Consider the following 23,870-nt stretch of genomic DNA (forward strand, 5'->3'; position numbering starts at 1 on the left):
CAAAATTATCTCACTTTGGTAAATTATTTTTTAAAAAGGTCAGCACTGGTTAATTCTAGGTGACAGGATTATAGGCCAATTTTTTTTTTTCCTGCTTTTGTTGATATGTCTTTTCTACAGTGATCATTTTTGTATTACAAAATTTTTTAAAATACATTTGCTCATGTATTTATCTTAAAATGTACTCACGGAGGCCCAAAGCCTCCACAAATGCCTGCTCAGTGCGCCCAGCCTAGAGCACACTGCTGTCAGCTCCCTGGATAGCCACTCTTCCACCTTCAAGCCCCTTCCTCCTCTAGATGAGAGTGTCCTCAGAGCCAGGTCACTGCTTTCTGCTTGGCTCTAAATCCCCCCTCCTCTGTCTTAATTATCACACCAGGGAATTACATGGCCTCTCAGCACCTCCATTCCCCCATCTGCAGCCTGAAGAGGTAATGCCTGCCTCCTCTCCAACTCCCAGAACCCAGCACTCTGACAAATAGAAACTTTCCACACAAGCTGGTGTGATTCCACTTCCCTGCCAATGAAGTGGCAGAAGGCTCCATGACAACACCAGGACTGGCCATCGGCTGGCCCCACATGGTCACATGCAGGTGGGAGCAGAAGGGTCCTGGCAGGGAGAAAGAAGCTCCAGAAGATCCCTCTGACCCACCTGAGACACGCCACAAATTTTTAAAGGGCAACAGGGCAAGGCTGGTTGTCCTCCAAAATCTTCACCAAGACATCAAAAGAGCAGGGCTAGGAGCCCACTGGGACATGCGCAGCCTCCAGCCCTTTTGGAGGCATGAATGGGGTTGTGAGCTTGATTTCAGGATCCCTCCCTCCTCCTCAAAGTGCTGTATGTACATTGTCCTCCTAAGTGAGCACAGATGATGGCTCCCTGAGGATGTTCAGGCCCCAGGATGACAAGGGGTGCTCTGGAGTCTGGGGTCACTTCTCCCACCCCAACACTTCCATCGAAACTTACAGGAAGCTCAAACCCAACCGCTTGCCCCTACCCACGCTCAACCCTTTAAATAGAGTCACCCTGATGGTGGAGGCAAATTCACACACACTGTTTCACATTCTGAAGCTACACCAAGAGCTTTCAGTGTTTCTTAAACTTTCTTGTTTTATCTTAAAAATTAATGTAAATTTGCTTCACACTCTATTTTTGCTCTATTATATTTCATTAATTCTAAGCTGTATCCCCCTGCCACCCTCCCCCACACACACACACACATTGTAACATCTTAAAAATCAGGATGGAGTCTTAGACTCAAAAGTGGCTGTAGTTTAATTGGCAGGATTTTTTTTCCCTATGAAATGTAACAATAAAAAATTAATACTTTCCACTAGAAAGAACGCTTGGAGTAGAACCGATATTCTGAACGATGTACCAGGTTTGCACACTGCCAGCTCCCTGCTTAGGGGCCCAGTTTAAGGGCCATTTCTAGATGCTGTTTCCTTAGGAGCTGTTAAGGCCAGTGGCATCCAGAACACAGCGTGACAAGGCACTGTGTCTCCTTCTGAACAATGTCCCCAGTCTCCCCTTCTTAGCGGCAATGAAAGGAAACATTTACTAAGCATTTACTGTGGGCTGTGCATTGAGCTAAGTGTTGTCTGTTCCCTTCATTTACTGTTCCCAGCAACCCTATGGGGTACCTGTGATTATCCCATTTAATAGATGGGCAAAACGAGGCTCTGAGTGGTGATGTGACTTTCCCAGGACGGCACTGAACCCAGGCCGACTCAAGAGGCCTAGCACTGACCCCTGCGCCTCTCGATGAGTAGGCACAGAACAACCACGGGACTTCTGCTGTCAAACAGTCCAGACCCCCTCCGTTCACTGAGTGGGATCCATGACCCAAGCAGCCTGTTTGGAAGTAGGGCCCTTCTCAGGAGCTCTCCAGTGTAGGGTGAACTGGAAAACCAGACAAAGTCAGAGCCCAGAGAGAATGAAAGGTCGTATCAAAAGAGACAGAAAACAGGTCTCTGTCCCCAAGACACTTCAGTTTTTACCCCTTCCTACTGCCCCCTTCCTTTTAACCCATTTCTTCATTTTGGAAGGTAAGCTTCCAAACTCACCTTCCCACAATACCTCCCTCCCTTTGTTCTCAAATTCTGGCCCATTTTTTGCTCCTTCTACAATTTATGCACAACCCAGCAGTTAAACTGCGGAAACCACCTGATTTCTTAGACCTTTCCCCTCTGCCAGGCAATGATAACAGCTGCCATTTCCTGACTATTAACAGAGCGCCAGCTCGAGTCAGCACTAACCCTCCCTAGGACCAACACTGCTGTCAAAATGAGCAAGCTGAGGCACAGAGAGGGGAGGTAATTTGTCCAAAGTCACACAGTGAGCAGGTAGTGGGGTCAAGATGTTAGCTAAGATTTGAGTGCAAAGCCTGTGTTTTTCCTTCTCCTCGAACAAGCTCCTCTCCTATCAGTTATATTCAGGGATGAGATGCAAAGGTGGCTTCTTCAGCTAGCATAAGACATTATCTGTCTCTCTATCTCTATCTCTGTCTCCAGGTAAAAAGCCTGTCATGTCAGCAAATCCTGTCAACAGGGTTAAATTTTAAAGTGGCCCCACTACCCAGGCTTCTCCCCAGCTTTGCACCCCAACCCAGGGAGAACACTTCCTCAAAGGAGATTTAAAAGTGTCATGAACCCTAACATCAAAATTCAACTCTTAAAGCAGCACACACATTCCCTGTTTGCTTGGATCGCATTCCATATAGCTCACTCCATGGTTGTATCTGGGCACATGCATGTCTCCCCCATGGGCACTTTCTTTAAACAAACACTTTTTTTTTTAAAGTGGGCAGGGGGCATGTCTTTGAGGAGGAGCTCAGGAAAGCCACAGAACCCCTCCCCAGAAAGTGTGCACCCTCAACATATACCCTGACGCCTCCATGAGTCTTCATGCAATTGGAGGGTTTCAGCCATCACACGAGTCACTATTCTGAGTCCCTCCCACAGCGCAGCAGGGGGCTCTGTGCACAGTTAGTGCTAAATAATTTTATTAAGGAAAAATGCCACCACTTCTTTCTCCTCCTTCTTCCACCACCATCTTTGGTCAGAAAGGATGTAGCTGTTCACTTTATGACACTTTCAATGAGGCACTTCCACGTTTCTCCCCCCTAAGCTTCCCGTTCCATCCTCCCTTGTTCTCGGTGAAGGTCCACCACTTGTTCCAGGCCCTGAGCCTTTGAACCATCCACACCCTACCCCAGAGGCCTGCCTGCTGTGGTCTGAACATCTGTGTTCCTCCAAGTTCACACGCTGCCATCCTGACACCCAGGGCGATGGTGCAGGCGGTAAGGCCTCTGGGAAGTGATTTGTAGGAGCCCTCAGCTCAAGATTGGGGCTCTTATGAAAGAGAGCCCACAGAGACCCAGCCCCTTCTGCCACGTGAGGACACGAGGAGAAGTCTGTAACCCTAAGAGGAGCCTCACCAGAACCTGACCACGCTGGTGCCCTGATCTCAGACTTGCGGCCTCCAGACTGTGGGAAACACGTCTGTCGGTTAAAAGCCACCCAGTCTGTAGTGTTGTCACAGCAGCCCGAGGGGACTCAGACCCTGCCTGTTCCTCTTCTCTCCCTGACATATTTGGCTGGCTGTCTGCACTGGGGACTTTACAGTCCTACCCTTCTCTGAGAGATGAAGCTCACCAGGCCTTGCCCCTGCAACTGCCCATGGTTGCCCTGCTTTCTGGCAGAGGGAGACCCAGTTCCAGAAATCCTGACCCAGTTAGTTCCAACCTCCGCACCGGCCTCTACCCAGCAAGTGCTTCCCCTTGCCCAGACGTGCAGTCGGGCCTCTCAGAAGCTCAGCCCCAGCAGGGCTCCTCTGGATAGTAAAGCACCCTAGTGCAAGTCACAAAAAGGTGACCCCTCTGGGCAGATGCAGCCCAAAGGGTGCCCAGCTCCTCTGACCCTTGGGCTGGCACACCTGATCAGGGCACTCCTGCACAGAATTCCTGGCAGCTCTGACTGGAGGCAGCTGAGCTGAGTTACCTCAAAAGAGCTGAGGAATAATCCCAGACAAACCCATTCTCCAGGCCTCGACCTGATTCCATCTGACACCCATGACCCTAGCAGCACTATGCACAGCGTCCAAAAGGAGCAGAGAGCCCAAGAGTCCTCAGTGGAAAAAAATGTGGTGTAGACACACAATGGAATATTATTTAGACATGAAAGGAAATTCTGATACATGCTACAAGATGGATGAAATAAGCCAGCCACAAAAGGACAAGTAACTGTATGATTCCACTTATCTGAGGTTCCTAGAATAGACAAATTCATAGAGACAGAAGGTAGAGTAGAGGTTACCAGGGCTGAGATGAGAGAGGAATGGGGTTATTGCTTAATGAGTAGTTTCTGTTTGGGATGACGGAAAACTTCTGGAAATAGATAGTTGTACAATACTGTGCCACTGAATTGAATACTTTAAAACAATTAAAATAGTAAATTTTATGTCATGTATATTTTTAAAAGTTCAAAAATTAAATGTTCTCTATATTATGACTTAAAAAAAAGAAAAATAGCCGCACCTGCCTTTACCTCATTTTGAAAAGATATGAAGATTTATACTTCCCCTAAGAGCTGGACACACCCAGAACATTACCTCAAACCTAATTCCCAGGTGACAACCTCTCCATAGGGGCCTACCACCTTTGAATACGTGGCAATTTATGACTCCGCTTGATGAAAGGTGACACATAAATATAAGCATCCCCTTTTTCCTGCCCATTCCCTCCACCCAGACTCTGTACCCATAGGCAGCTGGTTTCTTCAGCAAGGCAGTAGCAGCCAGGCACATTCTGGGTAGGCATAAACTGCCATCCTGTTATAAATCCTTCCCCACAAAGCACTGGAGATTGGTGCTCTTCCTGTGCCAAGAAGTCTTTTTCTGACCATCTGTAATCCATTCAAAGGCAATCGGCAGGAAATGGCGGCAAGAAAAACCCCTGCACAACTCAACTGGTGGGACCACCTCTCCTCTCCTCATGGCCAGAAACAGGAAGTCGGCCTTTCTCAGGACACAGTACATCTGAGGCAGTTCTGAAAGCTGCTGGGCATCTGTCAGGGGCTAAATAGGCTCGAGACAGATGCTCGCAAAATTTGGTAAGAAACGCGTGTTGTATTGAGTTTTTAAATTAGCTCTGAAGAAAACTCATTTGAAAAACCAAAACAAACCACAGGCCCTAAGAGGGAAAAAAAAAACATTATATGAAAACTAACCTCAAAAATGCTTTCTTCTGATTTCTATGGACAATTAGACCACGATTTCAAGTAGTTCAAATCCTGCTTATTATGGCTCCCCCTCCAATCTGGTATTGTCAGCTGCTTCTTCCTCATAGTGACAGCTTCATTTTTTGGCACTAAAAGCTGAAGCCCTATGAGCCCTCAAAGGTGACCTGGAGGTGGCCCATACAGGCTCGCAGGAGCTGATGGTTAAATTTTCAGAAATTTGGTGAGCCAATTAGTAAATTATTGAAAATTATTTGACATAAGTTAAAATTAAATGTGTTATATTTTTTAAAAAAGAATAAACACTCGAAACTTGTCACTTCCTATTTATCTTGCCACATTTTACTATTATCTATGCTTTGAGCAGGGGTTAACAGCTATTTTTAGAAAGGGAAAGGTAGTAAATATTTTAGGTTTTGAGTGTCTTTGTCTCAGCCACTCCACTCTGCCATTGTGATGCAAACGTAAAAGTGTCACTGCAGGGACACTACGTAAATGAATGAATGTGGCTGTGTTCCAATAAAACTTTATTTACAAAAACAGGTGACAGGCTGGATTTCAAGGATGGGCCAGTTTGCTGACTGCTGTTTTTGAAGTCATTTACATCCACTGTATCTGTATGGTGGAAATCCTATATAACAGTGTTCTAATATACATCTCGTCCCAACTCTGAGTTCAGCAATAGCATATGGACAGCTTGAAATGTGGTGGTAAGAGAGTCTGTATCACAGAAATCACCAAATGCTACAAATCAGGGATAGATTTATTATTATTTTTGATTATCTAGATTTAGAACGTGATAGAAAAAATTTTAGCAATGCAGTTTTAAAAGAGTTTCATTTCTACAGGCGTATTGTGAATATACAAAAAAATGAGGACATATTCTCTTGATACTTAAAAACTATCATCCAATTCAGCAAGGAAGTCATTCTTGTCACCAACAATCGAGCGAAGATTCTAACATACCTCTTTGTTCTTTCACTTTCATCTTACTCACTGACTTAAATGAAAATATCAACCAACACTTATGTCAGATCAACACTTGTTTGTCAATTTCAATCTTAGGTTGGCTGGGAATAGAATTTGGCAAAATTCAACAAAGGCATTCTGCGAGAATCCATTGACTATATGACATTTTACAATAAGGAGTATTAAATATTTTATTATTTTTAAATTGTATGCTAAACAGCCTTTTTAACAGTATAATGTATAATAAACATATATATGTGCAAATTTATATAGAGAGCAAGTTGTTGAACATTCACTAGCATAACATTGATTGTGATAGAATAATTACAGATTAATTGGGCAGCAAGACATAAAAATGTATGTGTGTGTGACAGAGACAAAGAAAAAAATAACCCTACCCCCAGTACACTGAACAGACAGCAAAACACATACAAACATTATCAAACAAAAAAGGAGCCTGTTTCCTGAAAATACTACTTCATTAAAAAAAATGAGTCGTCTCGGGTATCAAGTAGGTGTACAACTGGAATAAATTATGAACTGTTTCTCTTCAATATTAATGGCAGATCCAGGACTCATCCTAACTCCTTTTTCCAAAAGCGACTTTCTGTAGAACTCACAACCCTCACTAGGCCATATGTTGTTCTCTCTCTGTAGAATGTCCAGTGTCAAATCCTAGCCATCCGTGATAAAGCTTGCTGGCTTGCATTCATTCATTCATTCATTCATTCATTCATTCATTCATTCTTCAAAAATTAACTTGTTTCCACTGATACACCTTTCACAGTGCTCCAGATAAAACCACAAACCAAAGAGCCCCTGCCCTCAGGTCAAAGGTCTTGCAGATGGCAAATGAAATCTCTCCCTCCCCTGGGCCCTGGGGCACTCAAGCCACAGTTCACTCTCTAGGCGGCATCAGCTTCTAACCTGCTGCTGGGAGAGTTCCTGGGTTCCGGGAGGGCAGGGGCCAGGGCTACATCACCTCTACATCCAGCACATAGCCCATTCCAGTGCCAGGGTGTGTGTGTGTGTGTGTGTGTGTGTGTCCACTTTCTAGTGAATCGTGATTCAGGAAGCACTGTTCTAGCTTCATGACCCGCAGACAGCATCACTCATCCGGGTTTGTAATTGAACTCCAGCAGTTCACCGAATCCAGCCAGGCTAACTGCAGGGCCCCAGCTGGAAGGTGGAAGAAGGATTATTTTAAGTGTAATTATCTTCTTCCTTTCCCAAATTAAAGAAGAGGGTCGCTTGAATGTGTGGGAAAATGTTTCTTAATGTTTTTAAACTCACGTTCTACCAACCAAGATGTGGTGACACTTTATTTCTGAGGTTGAACTACAAAGCTCCTTCTATCTACCTAGATTTCCCATTATGAGTTTTCACACTATACACACATCTTACTGAAAAGTGCCCAGTTCTTGCCTTTGCCCCTCCTTGGCTTAAATCATGGGGGTTCAGCTCCTTGATTAGAGGGAAAAACTTTACTCTGCCTTTTAAGAGGAACTTAACAGTTGATCCCTGTTGATGAGAAAGAGGTCTTCTTTACAGATGAATGTCAGCCAATAAACGCAGATCAGAATGACAGAATTTGAAAACGACCATTCTACAACCCCACCAAAATAACTGACCCAGGCAAGGATCAAAAGGTGCCAAGACGATTCCATGAAATTTGTTGTTGCACAACAAGGTATTCACCTGGTACCAAAGCATCACCCACAGAATGCCAGGCTAATTGCCGAAGGAAAACATATCTGCAATGGAGAGCGGTCACCCCCTGACCAAGTGATCAATACCTAACGATGGAGTGCCCGGATGTCACGCGCCCCTGATGAGAAGCATAAGGAAGTGCTCAGAATCCCTGGGGACAGCGTGCTTGTTAAAATGTCGCGTCTGAATCTGAGACTGTAGCTCTAACTTCCAGTATGGGGGACAAACGGCATAGAAAAAGAGGGTAAGTGACACCATGAGGAACTGATTAGACAGGTCAGAATGTGAAGCATTTTACACACACACACACACACACACACACACACAGAAATATATGTATACATACATACACACATTCAGAAGGCACTGTTCTAGATTAAAACTGACTAACGAGACATAACAACCAAAATGCAATGCACGAACCTTGATAGGATCCTGGTTATATGTATTTTAGAGAGCAGCTATGAAAAAAGCATTTATAAACTTTTGGGGGGATGGACAATATGGGAAATTTGAATAGGAACTAGATATTACATGCTATTAAGGGACTGCTATTAGTTTCTGAAGTATTAGGGTGGTGCAAAAGTAACTGCGGTTTTTGCAATTATTTTTAACTTTTTAAACCGCAGTTACTTTTGCACCAACCTAATATGATCCTGGTATTATGATTATGTAGGAGAATGCTTTTATTTTTAGGAAATGCATGCTGAAGTATTTAGAGGCAAAGTGTCAGGCTGTCTGCGACTTACTTCCAAATGGTTCATACATACATATTTATATAAGATGAGGCTCTGAGAACTTTAATAGCTCAAGGTTATACAATTAAGATGTGTCAAAATGATAAATATTTAAAGGTGAACTGTCACGATGTCTACAACCTAGTTTCAAATGGTATAAAACATATATCGTTATAAGAAGGCAAATAAGATGAAATGTGGACTAATTTTTAACTCTAAGAGGTACATACGTGAATGACCATGGTACTATTATTTCAACTTTTTTACACATTCGAAAACTTTTACAATTAACATTAAGATGGAGGGGCAAAAAAGAAAATCTGAACTGAAACTTTAGGCTGCTCAAAGGTGTCTGTGGCTCTGGGCCTCAACGGTGGCACTTTTCCACGGACTTTTCATTGCTAACGGAGGAACCGGTGGAGGGTCCCGAGCTGGGCCTGTTTGCCTTGTGGCTGCAAATATCACCTGAGCAGAAACTTTAGGAGTCCTGCCAGTTCTTGGAATCTCAACAACTCTCAAATATCAGGTGATAAATCAAAGAAACGCATAGGTCATTTCCAGACTGCTTTTAAAAATGAAAATACTTATAAATGTAGAGTTGTTTAAAGGATATAGAGTTTCAGTTTTACATGATGAAAAGAATTCTGGGGACTGGCTGTACAACAATGAGAATGTGCTTCACACGGTTGAACTGTACCTCTAAAAATGGCTAAGACGGTATTTATGTGATTTGTATTTTACCATAATCGAAAAAGAAAAAAGAAATTAAAATACAGGTATAGCAAGACATGTACCTGGAAAACAAATTGGATGCCTAGACAAACCGTAATACTCCACTGGTTGAAAATAACTCAGGAAAGAAAGAGGGAAGATATGGTCCCTCATGTCCACTTCTACAAGATTACAAAGCAGTTGTGAAAATAAGACACCAGGTAAACAACGGATTGCTTCTGTAGACAATGAAATGGCCATGAAGGGTAACATTTAGGGGCCAAAGTGCGTGGTGGTACAGCCAGCAGTACGGGGTCCAGAGGAGGTCAGGGTGTGCAGCCTGAGAGGCTGGGGAAGGCTTCCTCAGAGAGAGAATGTGGCCTGGGCCCTGCAGAAGGAGAAGCATTCCTGTGCGGGGAAGGAACTAGAAGCACAGGACCCCCACAGAGGCAAAGACTGGGACAGGGAAAGAACATGGTTCGTCCAAAAGGCTGTCAGAGGCAAACCACCTGTCAGGATTTGAAAGGACTGAGGCATGGCGGGCCTGGAACACTGTATTAACTGTGGTGGATGGGGAAGGGATGAAAGGGTTTCACTCGAGGAACAACCTGATCAAATGTAACTTTTCGGGAGATTGATTTTGAAGTGGGATGTGGGGAAGATGGAGACAGGGAGGCAAAATAAGCAGCTCTTATAAAACTCTAGGTAGGCTGTGAGGTAGGCCAGGCTGGGGTGGGGGCTGAGGAAGTGGAAAGAAATGGAGAGGTGCAGAAAGTGCTCTGAAGACAGAGCGGGAGGGTAGGAGGGAGGGAGAGCCTGCCTAACGACAGTGGATAATGGAAGATGCACAGGGCTCTGGGGTGCAGTAAGGACACTCACAGGGGGCTGTCAGCCTGAGGGCTGAGCCAAGCACGCTGTGGAGACGAGGTCGCACTGGAGGTAGAAGTGCCAGAATCACCACACAGAGGAATGCCCTAGGTGTGAGCAAGAGGAAGGGTGAGCTGACAGAGCAAACTGGAGGGAGGAGCTGGCAGAAGAGGCCTTAAAGGTAGGTGTCAGCAAAACTTTGGTAAAGAAAACATGGTTTTCAAAAAGCTCTAGGGCAGGGGAGTCCAGATGGCTCAGTTGGTTAGAGCCTGAGCTCTGAACAACAGGGTTGCCAGTTTGATTCCCACATGGGCCAGTGAGCTGCGCCGTCCACAACTAGATGGAAGACAACGAGCAGCCGCTGACTTTCCAGAGGGGCAGCTGGATGGCTCAGTTGGTTAGAGCGCGAGCTCTCAACAACAAGATTGCCGATTCAATTCCTGCATGGGATGGTGGGCTGCTCCCCCTGCAACTAAAGATTGAAAATGGCAACTGGACGTGGAGCTGACCTGCGCCCTCCACAACTAGATTGAAGGACAATGACTTGGAGCTGAAGAGAAACACACCGTTCCCTAATAAAGTCCTGGAAATACACACTGTTCCCCTTTCCCAACAAAATCTTAAAAAAAAAAAAAAAAAAAAAAGCTCTAGGGCAGTCTACTATTTAACAAAAACCCCAATAATAGTTCGGCCCCTAATCAAAAGCTGGATTATTATATATAGGATTTGCATAAAACAGGGTAGATCTCTATTTTCAATTGTCTTCTGCCATTAAGTGTTTGGTCTGAGCCTCTGAAAGTGGCAGATCCCGTTTCTGTCAAGGATTTTGAGGTCAAGGTCAAGGTTGTAGCTCAAGGGAGCAGAAGCCTCAGCTAACAGGGCTGTCACGGGTGGGTAGCCAAAGGGGGCCAATCTCACCCAAACATGAGCAGTTTCACTTTCCTCGTGTTTCCTTTCTTCCTGCCAGTCGGGACAGATTCTGCCATGTGTGAAAGGTGCCCCAGCCCACAAGCTCTTGGCCCTTACCAGAAGGATCAAAATACCAGCCAGCAGACCAAGCGGTCTGGGGTCTATCAAAGAAACCCCACACTGATGAGGCCACTGAGTAGGTGAAGGGACAGCGCTGAAGAGGAAACACATGTCAAGGGCTCCCCTGGTCTCTGAAACCACTGGGGAGGGAGGAAGGGGGTGGGGAGAGAGAGAGAGAGAGAGAGAGAGAGAGAGAGAGAGAGAGAGAGAGAGAGAGAGAGAGAAATACCAACTCCTCCAGGATTAGCCAGGTCACTGAGTAGGAAATGCTAAATGTGCTGGTTAATGGAGAGTAGGTAAAGTCCGAAGTCACGAAACGGGCATTACCACATCGCCTTGTCCTCAATGTGAGACGCATTCTGTGCCTTTCTTAGCTGCTCCAGTCAAAAAATTTTCTTTGTCACTGCCCCTCAGAGCCAGTGACAACTAGGGCATCACTGTGGCTGAAGAAGGGAAAGGTCTTTCACACCCACTTAGCAGGACATCCCCATCAAAAGGCCACCTCTAAGTGGCAATACTGAAAAGCTATCTCTGTTCCATCATCCAAAGGAGCGAACCTGGCCGGCTGGTGGCTCAGGTGGTTGGAGCGCTGTGCTTCTAATGCCGAGGTCGCAGGTTTGATTCCCACATGGGCCAGTGAGCTGTGCCCTCTACAGCTAAGATTGTGAACAATGGCTCTCCCTGAAGCTGGGCTGCCGTGGGCTACCGTGTGGTGCCATGAGTGGCCAGTGGCCAGTGTGAGTGGCTGGCAGCTAGTGTAAGGAGCCAGCAGCCATCGTGGGCTGCTGTGGGCTACCTTGTGCTGCCATGAGTGACTGGTGGCCAGCATGAGTGGCCGGCAGCCAGCAAGAGCTGCCGTAAGCTGCTGTGAGCGGATGACCGACAACCAGCGACCGACTGCCTCAGCCGGGGGTGAGCGCAAGGCTCATAACACCAGCATGGGCCGGGGAGCTGTGTCCTACACAACTAGACTGAGAAACAACGGCTTGAAACGGAGTGTGGGGGCGTGGGGGAGATGGAAGAAGGGGGGGAGAAAAAGGAACGAGAACCCTTCATGAAAACACTAACAATCCCAACACCAAGAAGGAAACTGAAAAGTGGCCTAGAAGATGTTCAAAAGAGGAAAAGGAGAGAGAGAAATCATCACTGTAGATAGATGCCCCTGGAGTTGCTTGGCAACCATCTTTGCTAACACCTTCTCCCCAAAAGGAACACTTTGAGTCAGCTCCTGAGATTTCCCTGAGGCTCGGACACTAACCAAAGCAGGGACCTTGGGATGAGAAAGTATTTCACTGAGGGGGAGACCTGGGGCACTCTCAGCAGGCCACTGCTTACAAACACCAGGGAAAAAAACTATTTTGCTTAAAGAATATGCTCTCTGAGGCAGAACTGATACTAGGGTGAGCCGCCCAGGGCGCACCATTTAAGGAGGCCCTCACTCTGCGCTCACAGGAGCCTACACGTGCACCTCCTTAAATGTGTGTCCTGGGTGCCCCACCTACCTGACCTCATCCTCCCCCTGCTCCTAGGACAACAGTATATCACAGTGCTTAAGAATATAGACTCTGGAATCAGCTTGCCTCTGGGTTCAAATCCGAGCTCTATTACTTCCCAGCTGTATCACCTTGGGTAAATCTCTTAACCTCTCTGAGCCTCAGTTTCCTAATCTCTAAAATGGGATTGATAATAGGAACTGCCTTATAGGACGGCCATGAGGATTAAATGAAAAAATGTACATTTAGCCTTGTGCCTGGCTAAATGTGCCTAGCCTTGTGCCTAGTCACTGCCCAGTAAATGGTAGCTAGGACTTTCATTTTTAAAAACACACAAGCGGCTCCCCAGAACCTCTTAAAGTGGACCTGTGGCATCCAAATCTCTAGGGGTTGTCCTAGTGTCTCTGCTTTTAAAAAGCTTCACAAAGGCTTCTCAAGGTGCGAGGGGTTGAGAGCCACTTCTTGTACCCAGTGAACAGTGGTTCTCAAACTCCAATGAACACCAGAGCCACCTGGGGCGTCTGTTTAAAATGCCCCACTCCTGTACCCCACTCCCATTCCTTGTGGTTTAGCATGACTGCAGCCTAGGATGCTGACCACCTAGGCAATTTGAACACAGGGGCCCCCAAATGGCCACACTTTGGAAAACTGAAACTGATTCACTCTTGAAAACTAATAGCACAGAGACTTTAGTCCAACTCCTTTTGCTTTTATTCCTGGCGTCCTTAAAGAACCAGGGACAAATTTTGACCTACGATGCCCAGTGAACCCCAGGCATACTCCTGGAACAGGAAGGAGACATCTGTCCCCTGAAAGTGGCAGCTCTGCTAAGACAAGGAAGACCCAAGTACCTGGTAAAAGTAACAATCATCGTAACAAAAGCTTACATTATTGAGTACTATGGTATGCCAGATAGTATCCCATTTATTTTCACAGCAATTCTGAGAGCTACCATTATTCCTATTCTGAAAATGACGAAATTGAGGCTCAGAAAAGTTATCTTTTCTTCTTACTACACAGCTAGTAAGTGATTGAGTCAAGATTTAAATAATGCTCCACAAAACTTCCAAGTCTGTAATGCCAATGAAACTTTTATGGTAAAATTTACAAAATACAAAATTTACATTTTAACCATTTTTAAGGGTATATAGCTCACTCACCACCACCCATCTCCGGAACTTTTTCATCTGTTCCAACTAGAATCTGTACCCATTAAACATTAGTTCTCCACTTCCTCCTCCCCCCAGCCCCTGGCAACTACCATTCCACTCTCTGTCTCTGTGAATTTAACTATTCCAGGAACCTCATATAAGTGGAATCATACAGTATTTACCTTTTGTGGCCAATATACTCTGGGAAAGAGCTAGACACTACCTTGGTCTGACAGGACCAAACTAGGGATGTGTCTCAGCCAGGTGCATCCCTTGGTTAGTGTAATCATTCTGGGTGTCCTGCCTCTCCCCCTCCCCCCTCAGCACTCCTTGATCTACTGTACTGGTGTACTGGGGTAGGGTCACACAGCTATCCCACTTCTGCCACCCCCCAGCCAAAGGTGTCCTTGCACTGTTAATGTTCAGAGAACCACAACTAGCATCACAGAGCAGGTACCCTAATACCTGCTTCTATGTTCAAAGAGCCCATCACCGCGTCACATTGATCTTCCCCATTCTGGTGATCTGGTGTCACTTTGTTCTGCCCTAGAGAGTATTTATTTGGTTTTCTTTTTTTCTTGAAGCACCTGATTCCTAAAATTGGCAAGCAGAATTATGTTATGAAACCACAGGTACAAGGATAAAGTATCTACATAAAAACAAAAGCTTTCCCACAGCGGAATTTCAGCTTTACTTAGAGGCAACTGGATGAGCCAAGTCTAGCCCTGAATGGCAAGGATCCACAGCCTCGGCCCACTTGCAGAAAGGGATTTCCCGGGCTCTCATCATTAGTTCAAGAGCCTCAGGGTCCAAAACCAGGTCCATTTGGCTGAAGTGCCAATCTGAGTTCTGCTATAGGATACAAGCCAAACAGCATTAGCTGGGAGCCCATCATCGGCAGAACGTTGCACCAAGGGTTTTCAGAGAGAGGCATGGAAGTCAGTCCACGATATTCAGCTTGTACAACTCAGAAAAAAGCCAACCCATTGGTCCACCCACTGTCGCCATCTGGTTCTGCTGGATTACTGCAGTCACCGTCAGACTCCCAGTGTCAAGCCCCACAGACTCCCCCACGGCCCCTCTGAGGCGAGACAGAGTGTGGACTCCCAAGAAGCACCCCACACTAGGGGAGCTGGATGTCCCCCCGGGCTCTGTTTTGCCACTGGAGGAACTGCAGGCCCAGGGAGACCTGTCAGTTCAGGGCTATGCGGCTAGGGGGAGGGGCAGCAGTCAGCATGTGGGGGTTCCTCTTACACTTCTAATGGTGTCTGTCTTGGTCTCTGTGGTCCAGGGGGTGCTTCAGCCCCTCCCCTTTATTCCAGAATTTTCTCAGCAGTGTCTTGTCCGTGAGTAGTCATTAGTTGTTCTTCTTGTGAGGAGGAGAGAAGTCAGGAATGACTTCCATTGCCATCTTGGTGACGCCACCTCTACTGCAGTCAGTAAAGGATCATAGTTTCCTTTACTATGAAACTATGTAAAGGACACTATGTATGAGGTAGCCCCCAAGGCTACCTCAGAGCATGGGGTCATTGGACACAAGGGATTTGATGAGGACGAGGTCTCACTGTGTTTACTACTACCATTTATGTCTACTTCAGGATGACACGAGGCGTCCTGAAGGAAAGGTTAGCCCAAAGGATATACACACGACGCACCCAGAATACCATGCAGAAACCGACTCTGCCTAACTTTTCTAATCAATTCTGAAGCAGAGACAACAGGCCCCTGTGGACAACTGGCTAGAGTGAACATGCCAAATAGTCCTAAGTAATGCTGTAGACCACGTGGCACACAGATCAGAAGCCCTCAGGAATGACACCCTCCTCGGCCCTTCCTGTTTTCTAATCCACAACCAGAAATCCTGAAACTAGCCCCTCTGCTTTCCATCATGTGCACCCCTATTTCAGACAAGTCCGATGGATAATCACACTGCACAGAATGCCAGTCGTATTTTCAGCCTGACTTTAAATGTAAACTGAAATCCTTAACGCTCCACTTGACGTCAGGGGCCACTGTGTAACAAATGCCATCATTATCAGAATCGATGCCTTGGGGGCTCCTCCACCCACAGTGAGGGAGGGGAGGCCACCCAGAATTAGAATCTGAATCTCACTACTGTCACCATTTTCTGCAGAGTGGAGCTAAAGATTTGGAGGAGCCCCCTGGAAACCTCTGGAGGCGAGCTCCTTGAGGGAAGAAGTCCTCTCTCTTCAGATCCTTCTCAATGTAGCCCCGTGCCAGGGGCAGTCACAGCTCCATACATGTCTGCTGAGTATTCAGCAATAAGGCCGCCTCACCTGGAATGTAGGACTAAGACATGGACAGAGTAGCAGAGTATTTCTGTGAATATTTTAGTCTATTTTTTTGTGTTCTTGCCTTGCCAGCTTCACCTTACACCAGTGATTCTCTATCAGCATGAGTTTGCCCCTTAGGGAGCCTTGACAATGTCTGGATACATTTTTGGTTGTTTCAACTTGTGGGAGGGGGAAGTACTGCTGGAATCCAGTGGTAGAGGCCAGAGATGCTGCTAAATAGCCTACGATGCAGTGGACAGTCCCCCACCACAAAGAAGTGGTGCCATTGCGAGAAAGTTTATACTAAACTCTGTTTTGCTATCTTCACTCCAGCAACAGACATTTTAGTTTCTAGAATATTCTATATTCTTTCACACTTTGGGCCTTCACAAATGATGTTTCCTTTAATTCCACCATACCCAGCCCTGCACATGGATAACTTTCATTGATCCTCCAGGTTTCAGTGTAAATAAAATTTCCTCAGGAAGGCCTTCCCTGAGCCCCTAACCTAAATTAGGTCCTTCTACCAAGCCTTCCAACAGCACCGCAAATTCCCCTTTCAGAGAACTCACCACAGTAGCCATGACTTTTTTAATGTCTGCCTTTGCTGATAGGGTGGAACCACCATGAGGCAGTGGCTGCGCTTTTTCAACGCTATATCCGCAGGCCTAGCCCAGTGCTGGCACACTATTGAGAGTTCACTCCGTCTCAAATGCACAATGGAGGCCAAGAAAGCAGGAGGGGGTATTAAAACTAAGCAAGACACCCAGAGGCTTAAATTATCATCCTACTATGCAGGCACCAAAAAGAGAATGTGGCAGCGCCTTATGAATTGATATGGACCCCTCTCTAAGATGAAAGGAAATGGCAAGATACTAGGCAATACTTACAGTATGTTATCATCCACACGGGAAAGCAAGAAGAAAAAACTATTTATGTATCTACTTGAACACACATAGAATATCTCTGGAAGGATACACAAGCAGCTGGGGACAGGGGAGGAGGGAGATTTCCTTTCACTGCACACCCTTTTGAATTTTGTAACATGTGAACATTAATTTAAAAAATAAGAATCATAAATGTGTGTGTACATGCACATGTGTGTGTGTGTAACAGTTTACATCTAGAGATAAAAAAGTTATTCTTGTAGAATAACCTCTGATGAGAACCCAGCACAATGTAACTGTGTTTAGAAGGCAGTACCATACACAGTATTTCAAAGTGCACCCACACTGCCTAACTTCCAGCTTTGGAAGGAGCCAGAGCCCTATTTTCTCCACATGAGAACCCAAGTACATGGAAATACACATAATGTGTGTATAAGACATACTCACCTAGAAGCTAGGTGGTTTTGAAAATGCCCTCTCTCAGCTTTGCTGTCTTGGTCATGGCACCCCACCCCCATTCTCCACTGGTTGGATGCAACTGAAAAGCTTATTCATTCTCCAAGCCCTTACTTCTCCTCCTTTTCATCTTCCCTTCGTACCACCTTTAGGCCACTCGGTCTCTCCTGTCCTTTCATCCCAAATTCTGGACAGGAGAAAAGTGATAATAATGAACCATTAAAGTGAACAAATGTTGCTGCTTGTTAGCAAAAGGGGAGGAAGGAAGGCTTAATGGAAAAAGAAGTTGAAATTAATGGTGAAAATGAGGTTTATCTGTGTAATCTGTGGACTCGGTGTCGTCCCATCTCCTATTAGCATAGATAACGGAGTTGTCTGTATAATGATAAAGCGAAGCCCTCCACAGTTTCCCATAAATCTCCACTAGCTTTCGCTGGCTTCCCTGGCTTGGATTCTAGGAACACTTCACTCTTCCCATGTCAGTTGCCATCTTTTCCTCCAATTTGCTCCCATCCAGCCATAACTGCGAGACTCCTAAATTTGAACTGAACATGTTCTCACATTCCCTGCTTCCTCCTGTGTTCCAGCCCAATTCCACCAGCATCTCAGGAGAAAAGCAAACTCTTATAGTCACAGCAAGATCTTACTGGCTCCCGAACAGTTTTCAAATTGGAAGCATTCCATAAGTTTACCTACATCAAGTCAAAACATCTGGGACCATTAAAACACAAATTCCCAAAGTAACTAGCAGGGCTTCCAAAAGACCCAAACAAAGCTCTATTGGGGACTTTCTTTTCCCAGTGATCAGATGAAACAACGTATTGATCATTTTAAAAATTATTTTTTAGACCTCCAGGTCCCCAGAAAGAACTTTGTAAACGCTTCTTAGCCATAGGCCTATAGGAATATTTTCTCTAGCTCTTGATAAAACTTATCAATGACTATGCATTAACTGCATTCTATTAAAAACATGGATATCATATTATCAGTTTTAAAAAAATCATTAGTGTTATAAAATTATAGCACGGTTTACTCTAACAATGAAATTTCTGATACAGTCTATCTTTTCCATTCATCACTAATTACTTAAAAATCCCAGTTAATTATAATAAAGTTTCCTAGCAATAGCTTCATTAATAAATGATGATAATCATAACATTTAAGAAACAATAAAGGCAAACATCCATTAAGTGCTTACTATGTGCTAAACTCTTTTGTATTACCTCAGTTAATCCTCACAACAACCTTGCTATTATCTCCATTTTAAATAGTCCAGGACACTTAGGAGTCGTATGCATGCACCCAGCTCCTTATTCACAAATTGACATTCTTAAAAAAGTTCAGGTGAAGCAATTAGAAAAGGGGAACAGCTTTCTAAATCATAGAGCTTTCCCCCCAATTAGCTTGAATAAAGTCTTCAGGTAAATCTATGAAGCTAGAGAGAAAATTATTTTAAAAGGTTAGCTAGATAAATGGCCTTCCTTGGAATTTTCTATCATAAATGCATTTCATATCTCAGATCAGACTAACAAGGTTTCTGGGACCCCACTTCTTAGGAAAGCTCAGTGCCTGACTGATCCAAGCTGACCGAGGTCAGCGCACTCTCCACATGGGGAACACATCACCCTGGGTTTTGGACTCAAACCCTCAGTCATCTCAGTCTGAAAGGCCATACACCATTCACAACTATGCTTGCGTATGACATGCAGTGATTTTTTTGCCACCACGAGATTATAAAATGCGAAAATAAACCCAGTATGTAGTAGTTTAAGATATTTTTAATGTGAGGCTTTGAGTTTTTTTAAGTTTTTTCAAAAACAGCCTGTCTGGTATGACTGCATGTCAAGTGTAGGTACATTCAATAGAGAAACTGAGGTTCAGAGGTCAGAAAAGGGACCTTGGAGGATATTAAACCCCACTTCCTTACTTCACAAGTGAGAGAATAGGCCCAGAGAAGGGAAGTGACGTTCCAAGGTCACACATGGGAACGTAGGAAGCTGACTCAGAGCCCTCTCTCCTGATTCTTTCACCACACAGGCTGCCCTCGCCATCACCCCATATGACCACATCCATACGTGGAATTAGCAGCACCTTCTACCCAGGTGATAACTTGGCAAGGTTCAAAAGTATTTGCCAAACTCCTCTTGACTGCAATTTTAGCCAACTTTGGACAAAATAATAACATTGGTGTGAAGATGTTATTACCAAGATTTCAAAGCACTCAGTTAACCTTTCCTACTGATATAGGTAGAGAACTGAAGCACCAAAAAGGTTAAAGGAATGAGGAATGGAGAAGGAACAATGATCAGGTTATTTAAAAAGTTTGCATCCTTCTAGTGTCTTCTGAAGCTATGGCCAGAGAGAGACAGAAGGCAAAACGATTCTTTTTTCACATTTCCAGCCTAACTTCCCTCCCTGATCTTAGTCTATAAAAAATAATGCACCACAACAATGTTCACAGCAGCATTATACACTACAGTTAAAAGGTAGACATAATTCAAATGTCCATCAACAGACAGACAGATAAACAAAATATGGTATGTACACACAATGGAATATTATTCAGCTGTAAAAAGGAATGAAATTCTGACTTATGCTGCAACATGGATGAACAGTGAAAACATGCTGAGTGAAATAAGCCTGTCACAAAGGGACAAATATTGCATGATATATACGTATATCTAGAATAGGCGACTTCATAGAGACAGAAAACAGAATAGAGGTTACCAGTGCTGAGGGGGAGAGGGGAATGGGGAGTTTAGTATGATGAGTACAGGATTTTGGGTTGGGAAAATTTAGGAAATGAGTAGTAGTGATGGTTGTACGACATTGTGAATGTACTTAGTACCACTGAATCGTACACTTTAAAATAGTTAAAATGGTAAATTTTACATTATGTTTATTTTATCACAATAAAAATAACATATCAAAATCTGGATCATAGCCCTTCATTTCTCAATTGGAGTTCCTAAGCTTTATTTTATTCATTCATTGCTATTAAAGCCCAGATTTCCTCTCAAGACCTGCTTACCACCAACAGCATCACGGTCATGGTCAATCTATGTATGTTCACACACATAAATAAACACAACCACACCTAAGTCACTTTGTGTCCTGCAAAGACCCCTCACAAACGCGCAGTTATCCATCCTGAGACCTCCCACATGACGCCTCCAACAAGAAGGCCCATGGCAAAACTAATACAGCCAGTGTTTCTGGAGATCCTGGCAATAAACACCATGACACAGAGTCTCAGCTCGATCCTTACATTCCTCACAATGTGTGTGTGTGTGTGTGTGTGTGTGTGTGTGTGTGTATTTAGTATACATGTACTCTATCTGTAAAGAAAGCTGTGTGCATATACCAGGAAGACCTTCCGGAATTGCTAACCCAAGTCTGCTCCACCAGGCCCATGAACAAAGAGATTTCAGCCCATGCATGGGTATTTGGTGAACTCAGCAATTGCGTGTTACACTGAACAGTGGGTGTCCTTAATGCAAATACATATAATTAGGAGCTAAATCTTTGTACCTTTACAGGACAAAGGACATAATAAGCAAAATGTACCACATGTGACTTCTGAGGAAAGGAGAGCTTTTCATTTTTCCTTAAAAGAATCTATTTCTCATGAGGCAAAGAGAATCTGAGAACAAGAGTCTTTTGAAATAGAAGCAGGAAGGAGGGTGCAGAATATGAGTTGTGTGTGTTATAGTTATAACTGATCACCAGGCATGAGAAGTGCCAATTCTGTGTCATACCATGACCTTTACTCAACTTTAATTTAAACATTTTTACAACCTCATCTTCTTTCATGGAAACCTTTTCATTGCCAGTGGTCTGATAACTGAGTCCCATAAGCTTTTAAAGATCTCAAGAGTTTGTGAAGAAAAACAATCTCTAGTATAGTTTCCATTGCCAACACACATGGATATTTAGCACAAATAAGTTGCCACTTGTAAGAAGTCCACTTGACTTCATTCCCTTGTGCATCCTAAAGACACGTCAAGATCACACTAAGATATTTAGAGGCAAACATCTTTAGAGTAAGGTTTCATTCCCAATCAAAGTGCTTAATTAGCAGAATCACTATGCTAGAGAACTGTCCTTGAATATGCATGCATTTTAACCTCCATGTTAGTTTTTCTATGAAGCATAAATTTTGCTCTCACTGGATGGTCAGGAAATGAATGACTGGCACAGAAAACAGACTGTTTTAGGTATCAGTCCACAAAATGAGTTCCATCTTTCCAAGCAGGTTTCAGCTGCCTTATAGGATGATAACCCGTTTTATGGGGAGACCATTTTTTGGAGTCTAATGGCCTTTTCTCCATTCACTTTGGATGAGCAATGCCTCTATGGCCTAGTTATGGATGAATTCTTTCAACACTTCCCACCAACTTCTTCTGCCCCCTCATGCCATCCTCCCTCCCCCAATTTCAACCAATGATGTTTACAAGACATCAGTCAGTAAATCACAATTCAAATGAACCCATCCATTTGTTTAGCAGAAAGTGGCCTCTGGAGTTGCTCCACACGAAGCCCATAGGCCAGAGTTACATATGGTAGGCTTGCAAACACAAACGGGATATGATTTATTTATGACAACCATGTGTATTTGTTGCCCAGTTCCAGCAGGCTGTGGCTTCACTTGCCTGCCTCAGTCTGGGATGACCTCTCTACTCACTGTGTCCTATTTCAGGTACTTTCCATGCTGGGGAAAGAGGGATGGGCAACCGGCTGGGGGGGCTGCACACGCAGATGTCCCTAACCCTGCTGGCCACATAACAATCTGGGACCAAGCACAAAGTGGGCCCAATGTAACTTGCTGCAAAGGTTTGCTATGTACCATGGGTTTCAGTGAAGAATGGAACAGTAACTGCTGGAATGACTGACCATGTGGGGTTCATTAAACTATTGTGTACCCACAGGAAGGCTGGGATGCTTGTGAGGGGAACCCCATTCCTCATTTCATAGTTTCAACTCCCCACCATTTGGCAATGATGCTGCAAAGGTGAATGGCAGATAGGCATCAGAAGGTCCAAATGTGGACTTCAGCTGAAGTGCAGTAAACTTCTGCCTCCAACAGCCTCCCCCTCTTTACCCCCCAGTTGTATTTATACTTTGAAAGAAGTTAACCCAAAGCAGTAGTCACCTGGGCGTGCTCAATTTTTGACAAGCCTTAGTCACTCTGTACCCAGCAGAACAATTCACATTATAGTCGAAATCCTGTGAAGATTCTGCCACACATGCTAACACTAAAATGCCAGTAGCTCCACTTACCTTCTTTATTAAGCCTCATAACCTCCCTGCTTTTTCCACCCTCTTTTCCAGCCTCTTCTAAATCTACATCTGCAGATGAAAAAGAAAAGGAAAAGAGAAAATAAGGGAAAAAAGCAAAAAAAGGGGGGGAGCCAAAGTCAAGGGGGGAAGGGAGAGTGTTTATTTGCACACAGATGGATATAAATACTGTATATGAAAATCTTTCCAAAATTGACAATGCAACGTTTTCTCCCAAGTCCGGATTTCCATCTACCTGGCCCAGATAGGTACCAAAAAAACTATGCAAGCAGCAACAGAGTAGCCTTTTAAACAGATACACCGTGGGGCTGTGAAAGCCCACCCCGCGGGATGCCACGGGGAGCCGGGAACAGACAGACAGACAGACAGCCCTGGCAGCAGGGCCTCTCTCTGTGCATTGATGATCTGTCTCTGTGTGTATTTATTTAGAGAGAGAGGGAGAAGCATGGAGGACACCGGGGGCCACTCTCTCTCTCTCACACACACACTTTTTCCCAGTGGCTCTAGGTGAATGGAAAGGTTACAGGATAATAAAAGGAGGAGGAGGCGGTGGGGTTCTTACTGTCGGAGCAGTGTAATTTGGCGGCGTCGATCCAGGAGGACCAGGGTTTGCCCAGAAACGCCTCCGGACTGGGCACTTTGCGATCCAGTGTCGCCATTGCTCTTCCTTCTTGTTGCTTTTTCCCTGTTCCTTCGGCAGCAGCAGCCGAGAGACACGGGATTCGAGAACGCTCCGACGTCATCTTCGGAACGTTCCGACATTGAGTGTTCTGAAAGGGGGAGGGAGGGAGGGACGGGAGGAGGGAGGCGGGGAGGAGAAGAGAGAGGGAGGAGGAGGAGCCGGCGCCCGAGCGCCCGCAGCCGGCTGGGCTCGGCTCGCTGCGCCCACCGCCGCCAGAGGCAGCAGAGAGGCGCCGGAGCTCCGCGCCCGCCCTCCCGCCCGCCCGCCAGGGAGGGGCCGCGCGGCCACACCAGCGCCGCGTGCCGGGGACCAGAGGCTGCCGCGCGCCGGGGCGCGGAGATGCTGCGC

The 23,870-nt window shown here is 45.1% G+C and overlaps 1 protein-coding gene across 9 annotated transcripts in view; it reads right to left on the reverse strand.

The window, feature by feature from the left end:
* The window catches only part of ATXN7L1 (ataxin 7 like 1), a 216,685-nt gene extending 193,063 nt beyond the window's left edge, over positions 1 to 23,622 (reverse strand). For 8 of the 9 annotated variants that reach the window (XR_002138484.3, XM_074340584.2, XM_019745371.3 and 5 more), the window contains exons 1-2: positions 23,403 to 23,622; positions 22,823 to 22,891 (exon numbers count right to left, since the gene is read on the reverse strand). Coding sequence is in view for 8 of the 9 variants with exons in the window: in XM_074340584.2 (XP_074196685.2) it covers positions 22,823 to 22,891; positions 23,403 to 23,583 (250 nt within the window). In the remaining variant the exon portion in view is untranslated. The remainder of the gene's footprint in view (positions 1 to 22,822; positions 22,892 to 23,402) is intronic. The other variant, XM_074340583.2, reaches the window with a different exon arrangement.
* Positions 23,623 to 23,870: the final 248 nt, after the last annotated feature.

This window comes from Rhinolophus sinicus, chromosome 4 (genome assembly GCF_057876585.1).
Source record: "Rhinolophus sinicus isolate RSI-liver-muscle chromosome 4, RSI-T2T, whole genome shotgun sequence".
Lineage (NCBI taxonomy): Eukaryota > Metazoa > Chordata > Mammalia > Chiroptera > Rhinolophidae > Rhinolophus > Rhinolophus sinicus.